Here is a 14,963-nt window from a genome sequence, read left to right on the forward strand (position 1 = left end):
TCGAACATTCTACATATAAAATTGTTATCTTTAAAGTTTGGTGTATTTTTTTTCCCCGTGATGAACATTAATTTATATATTCAAATTGTCACTCAAAGAAGTTTTCTTATCACATGCTTTGTCACTTTGAAACCTTTTTCCCAATCATCTATGATGTCATGAATAAATGTCCAAAATGACATTTATAACTTAGGTCTAAAATTGCAGAAGAAAACAAAGCAAGGTAGTTAATAATTGTTTGAAGATCGATGTTTCTTGAAGAACTATATATTGTTTCTCGAAAAAAGCTTTTAAGTTTTTTTTTTCAATGCATTGTTTGTCTAAGAAATACTTATTTATACATAGTTTATGAGTTAATTATATGTAGGTTTCTTTAAAAAAAAATTTAATTGATAACCTAATTTATGACTAAACTGATAATTACATAGTACTATCACAAGTTAAAATAACTAATAATTGACAGTGTATATATGTAACTTAAACCTAGAAATAGTTGAAGCTATTTTAATGTGACGCTCATGGTAGATGACAGACTCATGAGATAAGTCACAAAGAAAGGATTGATATGCTTTTAGATTGATAAAAATATTTGAAGAATAAACGTACATGACACCTTAGGAGAATCTCACATTAAATTTTTTATACGTACACCAAAATAAGTTAGCGTATACTTCCACACTTTCGTTTTTGGGCTCGATGATAATTAATATAATGCATGCAAGAGACAATTAATCACAAGTGTAACTGCAATGTCAAATATTTTAGCTGAAGAGGGACTATGCTTTTGGCAGAAAAAACCAAAAAATTCCACAGCTGTAATGATTTTGCAAGCATTCATACATCACAAGATGTCAATTTTAGTTTCAACTATCTGACTGCTAATTTAATTTTACTACTAACTTCATTACGTTCACTTGCAAAATATACAGTGAAGTGTAATACAGCAGTAAAATTTGCTAATTATCAAGTAGTCTGATAGGATTGGATAGAAGTATCAGATTTGAGTCGTTGAAATTAAAAAAAAAAAAAAAAACTTCTAGTAAGAATTAAGTATTAGATTTGAGTTGTTGAAATAAAAAAAAATTTCTAGTAAGAATTATTTTCCGCTTTTAATAAAGCTTTCCAAGACGTGAATTTTAATTAGTCAAGAGAAATCGATATCAAATATACCAAATGGTGATAGCAAGACAAAGGTCAGATCTATGTGCTCCAAATATGTATATATATATATAAAAAAAAAAAAAAAAAAGAGGACTATAAAATTGCCCATTGAAAATCACAGTACTATAGAGTTAACTGGCTGATGCTAAATTGCTAATTAAGATTAATTTTTTTTTTTTTATAATCGTAGTATTCGGGCAAGCTTGTGCGTACCTCGACTATCATGTTGCTACCTGCCACCAGCAACAGGTACCAGGTAACTCTGTCCACCAAGGGTAGAACAGACGGAAAGAATTGAACCTGAGACGACCTCATGTTGCTCAACCCAACTTCGTTGAGCCACTAGGCCACACGCTTAGATGCTTAATTAAGATTAAATATGAACAAAGGGAAAATCGATCTTTACACCACAAGTGGTACCATTATTGAATCTGAACAAAGAAAAATTATTGACCAAACTTTAGGTGCATTAAAACAGATGGAATCTACAATAAAGAAAAATTGACATAGACAGAATTACATCTCTTTCACACTGAATACCTCAATCAATGGCCTTAGGCTCCACACAATATATAGCACACCAATCTATAATTAACATATCAAACTTCGTAGCCATTGCCATTCAAATGAGAAACAAGAAATTAAAGCAACAACAATAAATCCAGTGTAATTCTTGCGATCTAAGGAGGGTCGAGTGTATAACAATAAATCCAATGTAATTCGTGTGATCTAAGGAGGTTTGATTATGATCTCTATCTTTGAGTAGACGATAGATAAGTTATTTCTGATGAATAGATAGGTTATTACCGTCAAATTACAAGTCAAGGGTAAAAACGAAACTTTTTCGTTACTGGGGAATAATATTGTTGCCAACATAAAATGAAAGAACAAAATTGCACAATTTCAAATAATGAAAATTATACCACTCCATGACAAGATAGAATGGCATGTTAAATAGGTACTTTTGATCATGTTGGAACATCATGGGCTTTAATATTTATTAATCCCCAAAGATTTATATATATGAAGAAAACTTTACATCTATGGGCTCAATAGTTCAATGATTAAGCATGCAGTTTTCTTTTTTCACTTTTTAATATTTTTTTGGAGGTTGAATTTCTACTTTCCAGTTTAAGAACAGTTAATTACCAGTACAAAATTCAACTTTATTCTTAAAGGAGTCACACACACTCAGACGCATGTTTATGTAATTAGTAGTAAACTTTATCTTTGGGATTTGTAAAATGATTAGTATTATAATATTTTAATTAATTAATTCTTTCCCTTTTTGTTAAGAAAAAAAATAAAATTCATCATGCTATAATCTTCATTATACTTCCGGCGACACTGATTAAAGTTGTACATTTGAATTTTTATAATACTATATAGTTAATTATGTTTAGCAGCTAGATTCAAATGACATTTTTAATATGTTATTTTCTTTTACTTTTAAATTATTAGGATTATAAGAATTTATTTTTATTTTCCCTTTAGACGTGCTATATAGGAAAGCATGTGGAAATAATTAGAGGGCCTTCGATTAATTTACTGATGAAAAGACCTTTGAGCTACCAGGCCCAAATATCATCAATTTTGCACTCTCTAATCATTTCTTACTGCTTTCTAAATCATTTATTATTATAAAACCCCTTTTTGAGTATTTTTCAAGCAAATCCATTTATCATTTTTTTCAAATCCATTCAAATTGGTATTTGTATTTAACAACGCTTTTCATAGTATAATTCACAGATATATACTTATTGTTATTGGCTACATAATGCCAAGTATGAAATTCGCTAAAAACATTTATTTTAAAAAAATATTAATATTATATGGAGTACTATTTACTAGCTTGTACCTATATGTCCATTAATCTAACTTGCCCTTTTTCAGAAGCAGAAAGTGACCCATGGCATAAAAGACAAGAAAGCATTAAAGGCAAATCAATAGTGACCTTAAGAATATGTTACATGATCATATATAAAAAAAAAAAAATTGAAGAAAAAATATACAGACAAAATGCAATACAATCATATCTATTCAAAAAAAAGAAAAAAATGAAAGTGATAAGTGGAATTCCTTTTTGTGTTGAAGTTGACTATCTTCATTCTGAATACAGACATTTGCCAGCTTTCTCATGATTACCTATGACCATTTCAAATTACCAACAGGTCATAGTGGGCCCCTTTACCGGTCCTGGGCCTTTGCTGGATCAAAGTTGGACTAGGCCCACAATGAACACAAGCCCACAAATCACACATATGATGGGCCACGAAACCACTTGAAATTGATTCGTATAACTAAAATTACATTTGTAACGAGCCACATACGTTTCAGTAGCTGCGGTTAATAGTAGCATGATGGACTTGTTTTCCAATGACATTGCCACTAGCCGTTTTCTTGACGTGGAGGGGCGATCGATGTCCGTCATGGTTGTAATTCCGATGATCCCGGGAGGTATTTCTATCTCTCGGTTTTACCTTGATCGCGTTACATTGTTCCAAACATGCCAAAATTTCATTCATTGAAGGTCTAATTTTTGGATCAGGTTCAAGACATTGTAATATGATTTCACCTATTTGAAATGCAGCCTTTGATGGGTATTGCCCTTCTAGTCTTGGGTCCATTAATTTTCTTAGCTTCTTTTTGTCTGGTAACATGGGCTTGGCCCAATCTACTAAATTATGCTCCCCATTGGGCCTGTTGAGATCCAGTACCCTCCGCCCCGAAAGTATTTCGAGTAATACAACCCCGAACCCGTATACGTCACTCCTTACGTATAAATGACCTGCCAAAATAAAAGTGAAATTTTTCATCGGTTGTCCTTTTTTGAAATAGTTATTTAATTTGAAGACCTTCCAGATCTATGTCTAAAGATTCATTCTGAGAAAGTTACGAGAGAACGTTATGGATCACGATAAAATTTCGTAAGTTAATGCAAACATTAGATATAATATAGTATTTGTTTGTTAGGCAAGCAATATATGAGCAAACACTAAGCCCGAACCTAATATATAGACGTAACTATATTTTCCACAAGTTTTATATATTGATAGAGACAAAGGCTTTAAAAAGAAATATTTGCATAAATCAGCCTAACGTATTGGAATCAAGACTTTGTCAATGAAGAAACAAAAAAGTACTATTTGATTAAATATTATTGAAGAAATAAAATAAGGAATATAAAAACAAAAGCAAGTGGTTGAAAAAAAAATTCTAACAGCTTTGCCGGCTAATATTAATTAATTAATCATATAGGAGTTCACATTTCACGAAGGTTGATGTTTTCACAAAGGACCAACTCAAATATGCAATTGTGTGAACATAGAAAAAGTTAGGGAGAAGGATATTAGCTAACGTTGTTTGGATTCTTTAAAAATATCTGACTAATATGTATTGAAGATTTTAAAAATAATATATTTTTGAAGGATCCAACAGGTGGCGGCTATACCTTTAATTTAATAAGTCTGAACAATATAGTTGATTAACATCTTACATTCTCAACTAAAGTTTCGTGTTCGAATTCTAAATATGAATTGGGGAGCACTGTACTTAAAAATAAGGGCAGCTTGGTGCACTAAAGCTCCCGTTATGCGAAGAGTCCGAGGAAGAGCCCCATCACAAGGATGTATTGTACGCAGTCTTACCTTGCATTTCTGCCAGAGGCTGTTTCAAAGGCTTGAACTTGTGACCTCCTGGTCACATGACAACAACTTTACCGGTTACTCCAAGGCTCCCCAGAACTCTCCTTCGGGAGCACTATATCTCCCAATATAAATCTCTATCTAATCAGATTTCAATACGTATATCAATACGGAAGGAGTAGTATAAATACCAGTAGCCATGTATTCAGGGGCAGCATAGCCATAAGTACCAACAACTCTAGTGGTCACATGTGAGTCACCATTTACTGGACCCATCTTAGCTAGTCCAAAATCTGAAAGCTTTGCATTATAGTCCTGTCACAATAATTGAAAGCAACACTCATCAGAAAAATATATTCGAGGATAAGATAAGGTCTACATATATCCAATAGTGAACATATTATTACCGAGTCCAGTAAAATATTGGAAGCTTTGAAATCGCGATAAATAACTTGTTTCTCTGAGGTGTCTGTGTGTAAAAAAGCAAGCCCTCTTGCTGCTCCTATTGCTATTTTCAGTCTTGTATCCCATGACAATGCTTCCGCGCCTTCTTCTTATATATATAATATATTCAAACGTATATTATAATGTCAGTATATATAAGTTAAAGTTGAGATAATAATAAATACGTATTAAAAGTAAGTTTATAGGGGCTTACGTCTGAAAAGATGACTTTCTAAGCTTCCTTTTTGCATGTGTTCATACACAAGAAAGAAAGTTTTTTCTTCCCAACAATATCCAATTAATTTTACTAAATTTGGATGACTATATTTTCCCAAAAACTTTACTTCCGCCTGCAAAAACAAATATTAAATAATCAATTTTCTATAAACATCGCTATTTTAAATTGATGATGTAATGATTTTTACTTTATGTAATAAAAAGTGTAACTTAACTATTGATTAGTTGACATTTTTATTATTCTGCTATACTTTTGAAATTAGAAAGTTGACTTCTAAGATTGACTTGTAAATATTTCAACCCAAGCTTTAAAGCCACCTAAAATGTTGTTGAATATGAATAAATGACTGCAGTCTTAATCAGAGAGATCGACTTGCGTCTTTAAACTAAATGTGTTGAGTGACAGAATGAACTAATTTGCAATCAATAAATTTTGCAAAAGCGAACTGAATTGAATTATTACGTTCAAAAATTCCAAAAAATAATTATTTTTTAAGTTCAGTCAACGCAACAATTTTCTTTTCTAAATATTTACGAGAGTTTATTTCTTGTGTATGACTTGGTAAATTTACCCTCACAAATTACCTTTAAGGGCAATGAATTTGACTTCAATGTTTTGACCTAAAAAATAACTATAGGTAAAAGTATCTATTGATTTCACTGTTTGTAATTATGATATTTGTGTGTGAGTCATGATATTTCTTTTTCATGACTAAAATATAATTAGTATATTTTCCACAAATTAGTTGATACTTGATAGTATGGAAAACCACTGGGATACTTTGAAAGAGTCAAACTATATTATCATCTGCATTTATTACCAAATAAAAATAAGTCAGCTAATTTTTGGTCCGGTCCTTTTGTTTCTATTTTCTTTTTCTCAAACAAGTCACTGGTCAAATATTATATGAGAAGAACAATGAAAAACCACATTTTAAAATCGTGAAGAAAGTTAAAAATATAATATTAAATAATTTGTACATACTGAATATATAAATTTCGTAAAATAAATAAAGAATTTGGACTTAAATTATTAATGAATTCGGCCAAACCCTTAAACGTATACGCTAGCTAGCTTAGCCGCTTCCGAATACTATATATTATAAATTCTAATAATCATATAATAAAATTAACCTAACTGAATTTTCAAATTCAGCACAAGTTTGACTTTGGAGTTTTTTTTTTTTAGTGAAATTTACTACGTATAATATTTGACTTTTTGGCACAGAATTGTCAATTTCCTAATGGCCGAACATTTTAGCATTTATATCCTTAGCTTTCATGACGTAAATAATGGGAGAAAATAAAAGGAATTGTTGTAATCAAAATTATTGCTTCTTCATGAATAAGAAATGTATGGACCACAAAGGGTATAGTGAGATGGTCCAAATAACATTAATCTTTATCAAAAGTCTCGTATTTGAATGTGGATTAAAAATAAAAGTGTATTTACTTGGAGGAGGTATGTGACCTCAACGACCCAATTCATTTTACCCCCCCACCCTACAACCATTTAGCCACGTTCCCTACTAAGAATGAAGGTGATTTTCATAAATAATTTTTTTTTGATGAAGAAATAACATTTCGATAAGTAGCATGTCATCCCAATTCATTTTATCCCCCCGTCCCCTCCACTTACAACCATTTAGCTACGTTCTGTACTTCATCACCTGACTAAGAATGAAGGTGATTTGCATAAATGACCTTTTTTTTTTTTTTTATAAAGTAGTAACATTTCAATCAGGTGTACATTACATAACATGTCATCTCAGCGTCCCAATTCATTTTATTCCTCTCCCCTTTTTCTTCCACCACTAGTACTTCCTTACCCACCACAACCATTTGCCACGTTCCCAACTAAGAATGAATGTGATTTGCCCTTTTTATAAAGTAGTAACCTTTCAATCAGATGTACATTACATAACATATATCCCTCCCCTCCACTTGTTCTTCACACCCACCCATTAGCCAAGTTTACTCATCATCTGACTACTTTGAGTCAATAAATTTCACATATTATACGCCAAAAAAAAAAAAAAAAGAATACTAAGATATAGTAGCAATATAATTAACAAACCTGCCATTCCTTGAGGCCTTGTTCACTATCAGGATTAGATTTTTTAACAGCAACAGGCATACCAACACCAACTCTAGAAGGTGCAAATGTTTTATCATCAACCCATCCTTTAAATACTGTACCAAATCCTCCTTCACCTAATACTGTATCTGGTCTAAAATTCCTCGTTGCACTCTTCAATTCAGCTAGGGTAAACATTTTTAAATTCGGCGTAATTATTTTCCCGCTCACCGTAACACCACCACCATCTCCGCTAGCCTCCGCCACCACTGTGTTACTTGCCGGTGGAGTACTAACATGCTTCTTGATCACTAACAAAACATGAAAATGAAAGTTAGAAAAGTAGCTGAGTAAGAATTTTCACCATACGCGTACGTAAAAGATAGAAAATGAAACTCTTTCTATGGCACAATCAAATTAGGGAACAAAAGGTACACCTTAACATTCACCCGTCACAATTTTCACTAAAGAAATTTGAAATATAAAGTAAGTAGAGAGATTCAACGTCAATCAACATATATACTTTATATACATAAAAGAAAAAAAACTCAATTTTGACCTTATATGCACAATCTAATTTTCCAGTGAAGGGTTACTCCACCCATTATATTCTTTCGATCTTCATTTCCTTTTAGATAGTGTTTGATCAAGTATGAAGTTTATACTACTAGAAAAAACAGAAAAAACGACAACAAAAAACAATCACATGTCAGAGTTTGCTATTTCTGACACATGAACAAAAAGTTGTGACATATATTACCCTACCTATACTTAGAATTTGCTATTTTGAACATTTTGTGAATATTAACAGCAATAAGAGAGTTTCTAAATATAGTAACTAAAGATATTCTTTTCGAAACAGATTAAAAATACCTGAAGGAGGGTTAGAGTATTTGACAGTGGGAGGAAGTGCATCTACTGGCTTTGGCCAACAATTTCCCATTTGTTATTCTTGAGTTTTTTTTTTTTTTTTTTGATGTAATAATCTTTGGGAGAACAAGTTGTAGGTGCTGCTACTAATTAATAGGAAAATAGTTTTCTTGAGGTTGTGGTATAGATTAATTTCTCAGAAAGAGAGAAGGAAAGGAGGAGGAAAGATAGTTGTTGGGCAAATGGAAATTGAGAGACCTCTTTTATATTCACATTGTATACAAACAAACAAAAACTGTATACACACTGTACTATTTTAATTTTTTTTTTTTATGTTACTTTTTTTAGTCTATTGTTTTCTTTGCAACCCACTCCTCTTCCCTTGGCCAATAAGTTTCTCTTAGCATTTAAGTTTCATTTTGTGCTATTTCAAATATTATCTCCTATAGCCATTGTTTTATTCTAATATCATTTTGTTAATTTATTAGCCTTTTTCACGACAATTCAGATGAAATTATAATGTATTTTACAAATTGTTTCGAGATTCTGTTAAGTTCTGTGAATAAATAAACAACACCCATGCAAATTGCAATGTAAACAAATTATTAATCGTATAGAATATACTAGCTAATATAAAATTTATGTGTACAAATATATAATTTCGAGTTTTAACAATAAAATAGAGAATTTAAATGTTACTAATAAGACAAGATACCTAAATATTGGAGTTAGTGTTTTTTTTTTTTTTTTTTTTTCTTGTAAGGTGGATTTAACTTTTTAAAAATAAATAAGAAGAAGTCAACTATACCGTGTCACACACGTTGAAAATCTGTATTATTGGCATATCTTTTTGTACTTTCTAAAATTAAAAGAATCTACCAATAGTTTTTTGAAATGTAATGAAATTATTGACTTTATACTGTCATTAATTCCAGAAGGTAAATTAAATTATTCCATCTTCTGACAACTGTAAGGGTCAAAGATATAATTATCATATACACAATAATATTTAAGAGGCAAAAAGAATAAAAGACGAACAAATTTAAATAATATTTGAATTAGAAATTTACTTATATGATCTTATAAGTGACTTGGTAGTGTATATACTTTTTATACCCAACGTATGTGCATTGGAACTTAAAAATTAAAATCGAGATGTTAAACTTCATAAATCTTCGAAATTAAGTTACGTAAACTAAAATATTAATTAAACATGTTTACAAGATAAAAATCAACTTGTTCTATTAGATAATCTATCTTATATTTCAAATTATTAATTCACTTATTATGACGGTTTATCTGTAATTTACGTTTTAATTTCAAGAACGTGAGTTATAATATATGTCCTACTAAATGAAAGCAATTTACAAATCACTTTCTAGAGTTATAAAAATTGCCAGTTGTAATTGCTAAATTTGAAAATAATTAAGAACAATTCAATGATTGACTAATTTCCTTTTCCATCACGAAACCTTGATATAACCCTTGATCAATTCTTCGTTAAATACTGTACTGTTTGACTCTTTTGTATTAACATTTGTTTTTCTCTTTCAATAATTAGGGTGTGTTCGGTACGGAGGAAAATCTTAATCTTTTCATGTTCTTTGGTTGGTTAAATTTTTGAAAAATATTTTTTCTAAGAAAATATTGCTTTAAAATGGAAAAAAGTGACTATTCTAGCTAGTGAGAGCAGAGAAAACAAGTTTTACGAGTAAGTATTTTACGTAGATTATGTCTTCCTCACCCTTCAAACCTTACCCCGGCCCATGCATTTCCCCTAGTACTCTCTCCGATCCAATTTATGTCGCACGATTGAAATTTCGAAAGTCAATCAAAATTTTCTTTTATCATAATTTCTTTATATGTCTTTTAAATATTTCTAAGTTGTTAATTACATCAATTTATAGTACATTTTACGTAGTTTTCATCAAACATATAAATTTTATTTCAAAAACTTAAAGCTTTTACGTCCAAATTCAGAATGAAAGTTTAGAGTTTGAATATCAAAGTTTTATTTGTGTCGCATAAATTTAGACACATAGATGATCATTTATTTAGATTATACACAAATATATTTAGGATAATATTTTTTCACTAACTGAATACGAACACACACAAAAAAGAACTTACTTTCCTAAAAAAAAATACTTTTCATAAAAAACATTTTATGCATGTTTATTTTCCGAAGTGTGAATATAATCTTGTTTGGATGGGAGAAAAAATAGTGTCAACACCTATAATACTCTAATGTTAATATGTGGCCAGTGAAAGAGATACTGTTTTTAAGATGGGAATTGGTTTTGGTTTATCAGACTCAGTCTATTAGGACTTTTTTCATTATTATAATTTTATTATAAATCTATTTGGGACTTAATTTTCATTTTCATTGGATACTTTATTCTGGACCTACACATAAATCACAAAGTCTACTACTCTTCTCACTATTTATTACATTTACTAATTTAAAGCTTATGTTGTCCCTTACCCAAAATATAGGGCACGAGTTATTTTAAATAAACACGTAATGAAATATGGAAAGATACAATGCACATGTACAATCTATCTATGTGTAACATATATATGTATGTTGGATACGGAGTTAGAAAATTATGAAAAGATACAATGCACATTTACAATTTCTCTCTGTATAACATATATATGTATGCCGGACACGGAGTTAGAAATTTATGGAAAGATACAATGCACATGTACAATCTCTCTCTGTGTAACATATATATGTATGTCGGACACGGAGCTAGAAAATTACGAAAAGATACAATGCACATGTACAATCTCTCTCTAGGTAACATATATATATGTATGTATGTCGGGCACGGAGCTAGAAAATTACAGAAAGATACAATTCACATGTACAATTTATCTCTGTGTAACGTATATATGTATGTCGGGCATGAAGCTAGAAAATTACGGAAAGATACAATGCACACATACAATTTCTCTCTGTGTAACATATATATGTATGTCGGGAACGGAGCTAGAAAATTACGGAAAGATACAATGCACATGTTCAATCTCTCTCTGTGTAACATATATATGTATGTCGGATACGGAGCTAGAAGATTACGGAAGAACTAAAATTAAATTTAGAATTAGTTACTAATATCTAATGTCGATGCTGACTTAGATTTTAAAATTCATAAAGTTCAAAATTTAGCTTCGCTTATGTATACATATATGGTGTTTATATTAATAATTAATTAAACTTATAGGGTTTGCACGAAGACTTATGAGAGAAAGTTCCATTAAGATTAAGTTTGGTTTGTGAAATTGCACTTTTAGTTTCTATATAAAAATATTGACAAAAAATAAAATAAAAAATCTGAGTATGATCGATGGAATATCTTATTAAGCACATTTCATTGTTTAATATTCTTGCATTTATTAATCTTCACAAATTAATAAATTATTACCTAATATATATGTTAATTATATTATACATCTTTTATGTTATATTATTACGTATTTAATCCAACGTAATAGAAACACAAGCAAATATCTTGATTAATTAAGTCAGGAATAAATATACTTAACGAGATATTACAAAGTAATGATTTACTAATATTAATTAAGGGGTTAAAGTGGGATTATCCCTCTTGGTTAATCAAAGTTATAAGTTAACTTATAATTTGAGGTTTAGTTGATCAAGAATAAAATGCGATGTGGATATAAAATCATAACAAATTCGAACTTGACTAATCAATTGAATTATCTTTAATTTTCAAATTTGGAGATATTTTAATAATTGAAAACAATACCTTTGACCTATAAAAACAAATATTTAATCTATGTTGTCAACCTTTTTTTTCTTTTTGCCTCTTCTTCTGGAAAAAGAATTGATTACTTTTCAAAAACAGTTTTTTTTTTTAAAGAATTCCAAAAACAACAAACAAAGAATAGATAATACCAGTGGTGGAGCCAGAATTTTCACCTAGGGTGTTCAGGAATAAATATACGAACAAATCGAAGGGGTTCAACATCTATTATATATATATATATATATATATACAAACGATATATAAATGATATAATTTTTCATCGAAAAAGGTTCGAATGAGCCTCTCGCAAAAGAGTAGTGAGGGTACTATTCGTCTACGCACTAAAGGATCGTTCGAGCACACAATAGCAATCAATGTAAATGTTACATCTCATATTTAAAATATATACACATTTTTTCAGAATAAATTTACCTCGACCAATATGAGACTTCTCAGATACAAATTCAAATATAATCGAGCCCATTAATTAGAAAACTTTTTCACGGTTGGTTCACATTTTGACAACTTTAATTTTTGAAGTTGTCAATGTTTGGAAAACATTAATAGTGTTTTCTTTTTTGGGATAACTAGAATTTCATGTGTAATCCATGACGCAATCATTTTATGAGTTTCATATCATTCAGCAAAAAATACAAGAAAAATGTACTCCCTCCGTCCTAAATTTTTTAATTTAATTTTTTGATTTTACTAATCTTTTTTAATTAATCAAGACAATATAATTTTTTTTTCCATGTTTATCCTTTGTATTAATTACTTTTTCTTCAAATTAAATTATAAACATCACTTAATAGAGGTACTATAGTAAATTAGGTATGTTATTAATTATTTTTCTTAATTAATATGTCATCTCAATTTGAAACGGGTAATTTGAGACGAAGGGAGAACTAATGAATGAAAACAAGAAACATTAAATCATTAGTTTAACAAAATTTGTTTCTTGTTTTCTTGTTTTTTATTACTACTAGTACTTATTAGACAAACATGTCTCACAAAAGGCTTATTTTTTCAACATTTTGACTTTATGGTTATAAAGGAATGCAAATTACGTTGTTTTACTTGCTTATTTTTCTGAAAAGTGCCATAGCGTTTTCTTTTTACTCTCTTAATTTTATTTTATTTGGCCCATATTGACGTGATATTTTTTTTAAGAAAATATTTATAAATAAGTTTATTTCACTAAAGTATTTTCATTAATTATGATTTGAAAATCTAAATTTGACTGCTAAATTTTATGTAGTCATTTAACAATAAAGGTAATATTTGAAGAAAATGATAAACTTCAGTTCATTTCATAAATTAGACAATTAAACAGAAATAACTATTTTTAGTAAGAGGACAAGTAAAATGAAATAGGAAAGTATTAGTTGTTATGTTTTCTTTATTTTCGTATCTTCTTTTTCATAATTGCTTGAATTTGCTGCAGTTGAGTTGGGAATGTTTCTGAAACAGTTTCACTGCCTTCATGAAGTAAAGGTAGAGTCTACGTGCACTCTACTATCCGTAGACTTCACCTGTGAGATTACAGTACTAGATATGTTGTTGTTGGTGGTGATTAAAAGAGTTTTTTTTTTCCGAACATTTTGTAAAGTTTTCTTTATTAGCTGTCGTGTTTTCTTCATATTCATATCTTCTTTTTCATATATGTTTAGATTTACTGCACTTGAATCGAGGGTCTGTCGAAAACAGTCTTTCTACCTTGTTGAGGTAAGAATGAGATTTGCATACGCAATATATAGCCTCCTTAGATCTCACATATTAAATTACATTACATATGTTATGATGTCGTGTAGCTTTATGTGCTAAAAAGAAAACGTGAAACACTTTATACAAACATAAAAAGGAAGACTATATTACAAGTATTATTTAAATTCAATAATGGGAATTGAACTGCGCAAACAAAGATAGTAAATATTAGAGTGAATATATAAAGATAATAATAAAGTAGAGAGAAAGATGGAAACTTGTGGCATAATATATATATATATATCTCAATTTAAAAGTCGGCAGGTAGAAGAACTTTCTTAGAAAAAAGGAAAATATGAATATGATGACTATGTAAAACTATGGACTAAATTAGATAAATCGAGATTAAAACAAATAAATAAATAAATTGGTACGGAACAGGTACAGAGGACGTAAATTATTGTAGATGGTTGCTACTTAATAGGTACAGGTGCATCTCTGCTAGGTAGGTTTGCTTTGTTTTGTTATCTGTGTGTCGGTAGTCGTAGTGTTGTGCTTGTGTTCGAGTGTAGTATTTCTTTGTCGTAGTCTTATTTCTGTTATTTATCTGTTGTTTTGTTACTACTTATTGTTTCTTGTTCTTATTTTATGCTTTTTTTTCTAGATTGTCTTTGTGTTGAGTCGTCGATCTATCGAAAACAACCTCTCTACCTCGCCTCTGGTGAAATTTCAGGCTCTATATCGGAAACAGCCTCTCTACTTCTTCGAACATAGCGGTATGGACTGCATACATCTTACCCTTCCCAGACCCCACTTTATGAGAATATTTGTTGTTGTGGTGTATATACATGACAAGTGAGAAAAGAAATAGCCACTATATCTTACTACAGCTTGCATCTGTTCATACATGTCCATAAATTAGCAAATTTGTCTCACCTTCAACAGACTAGCAACACAAGGTGTGTGAAAGCTGACCCGAACATGATCGCAGATTGTGTTTCAAGGCACATATAAATTACAAACTGATATGCTGATCATACTGAAGGCATC

At 30.0% G+C, this 14,963-nt stretch overlaps 1 protein-coding gene across 2 annotated transcripts; it reads right to left on the bottom strand.

The window, feature by feature from the left end:
• Window positions 1-3,076: 3,076 nt before the first annotated feature.
• Window positions 3,077-8,682, bottom strand: LOC107866788 (probable serine/threonine-protein kinase PIX13). 2 transcript variants are annotated; one of them, XM_016712769.2, is made up of 6 exons: window positions 8,437-8,682; window positions 7,564-7,874; window positions 5,464-5,599; window positions 5,213-5,355; window positions 4,997-5,120; window positions 3,077-3,949 (listed from the first exon to the last, which is right to left on the bottom strand). In XM_016712769.2, the coding sequence occupies exons 1-6, from the start codon at window positions 8,504-8,506 to the stop codon at window positions 3,495-3,497; spliced, it is 1,239 nt and encodes a 412-aa protein (XP_016568255.1). In that variant the 5' UTR covers window positions 8,507-8,682; the 3' UTR covers window positions 3,077-3,494. The 2 variants fall into 2 exon arrangements, with proteins under 2 accessions (XP_016568255.1, XP_016568254.1); XM_016712768.2 differs by having other exon boundaries at window positions 5,213-5,358.
• Between the last annotated feature and the right edge of the window lie 6,281 nt (window positions 8,683-14,963).

The sequence above is a fragment of the Capsicum annuum genome, chromosome 4, assembly GCF_002878395.1.
Source record: "Capsicum annuum cultivar UCD-10X-F1 chromosome 4, UCD10Xv1.1, whole genome shotgun sequence".
NCBI lineage: Eukaryota > Viridiplantae > Streptophyta > Magnoliopsida > Solanales > Solanaceae > Capsicum > Capsicum annuum.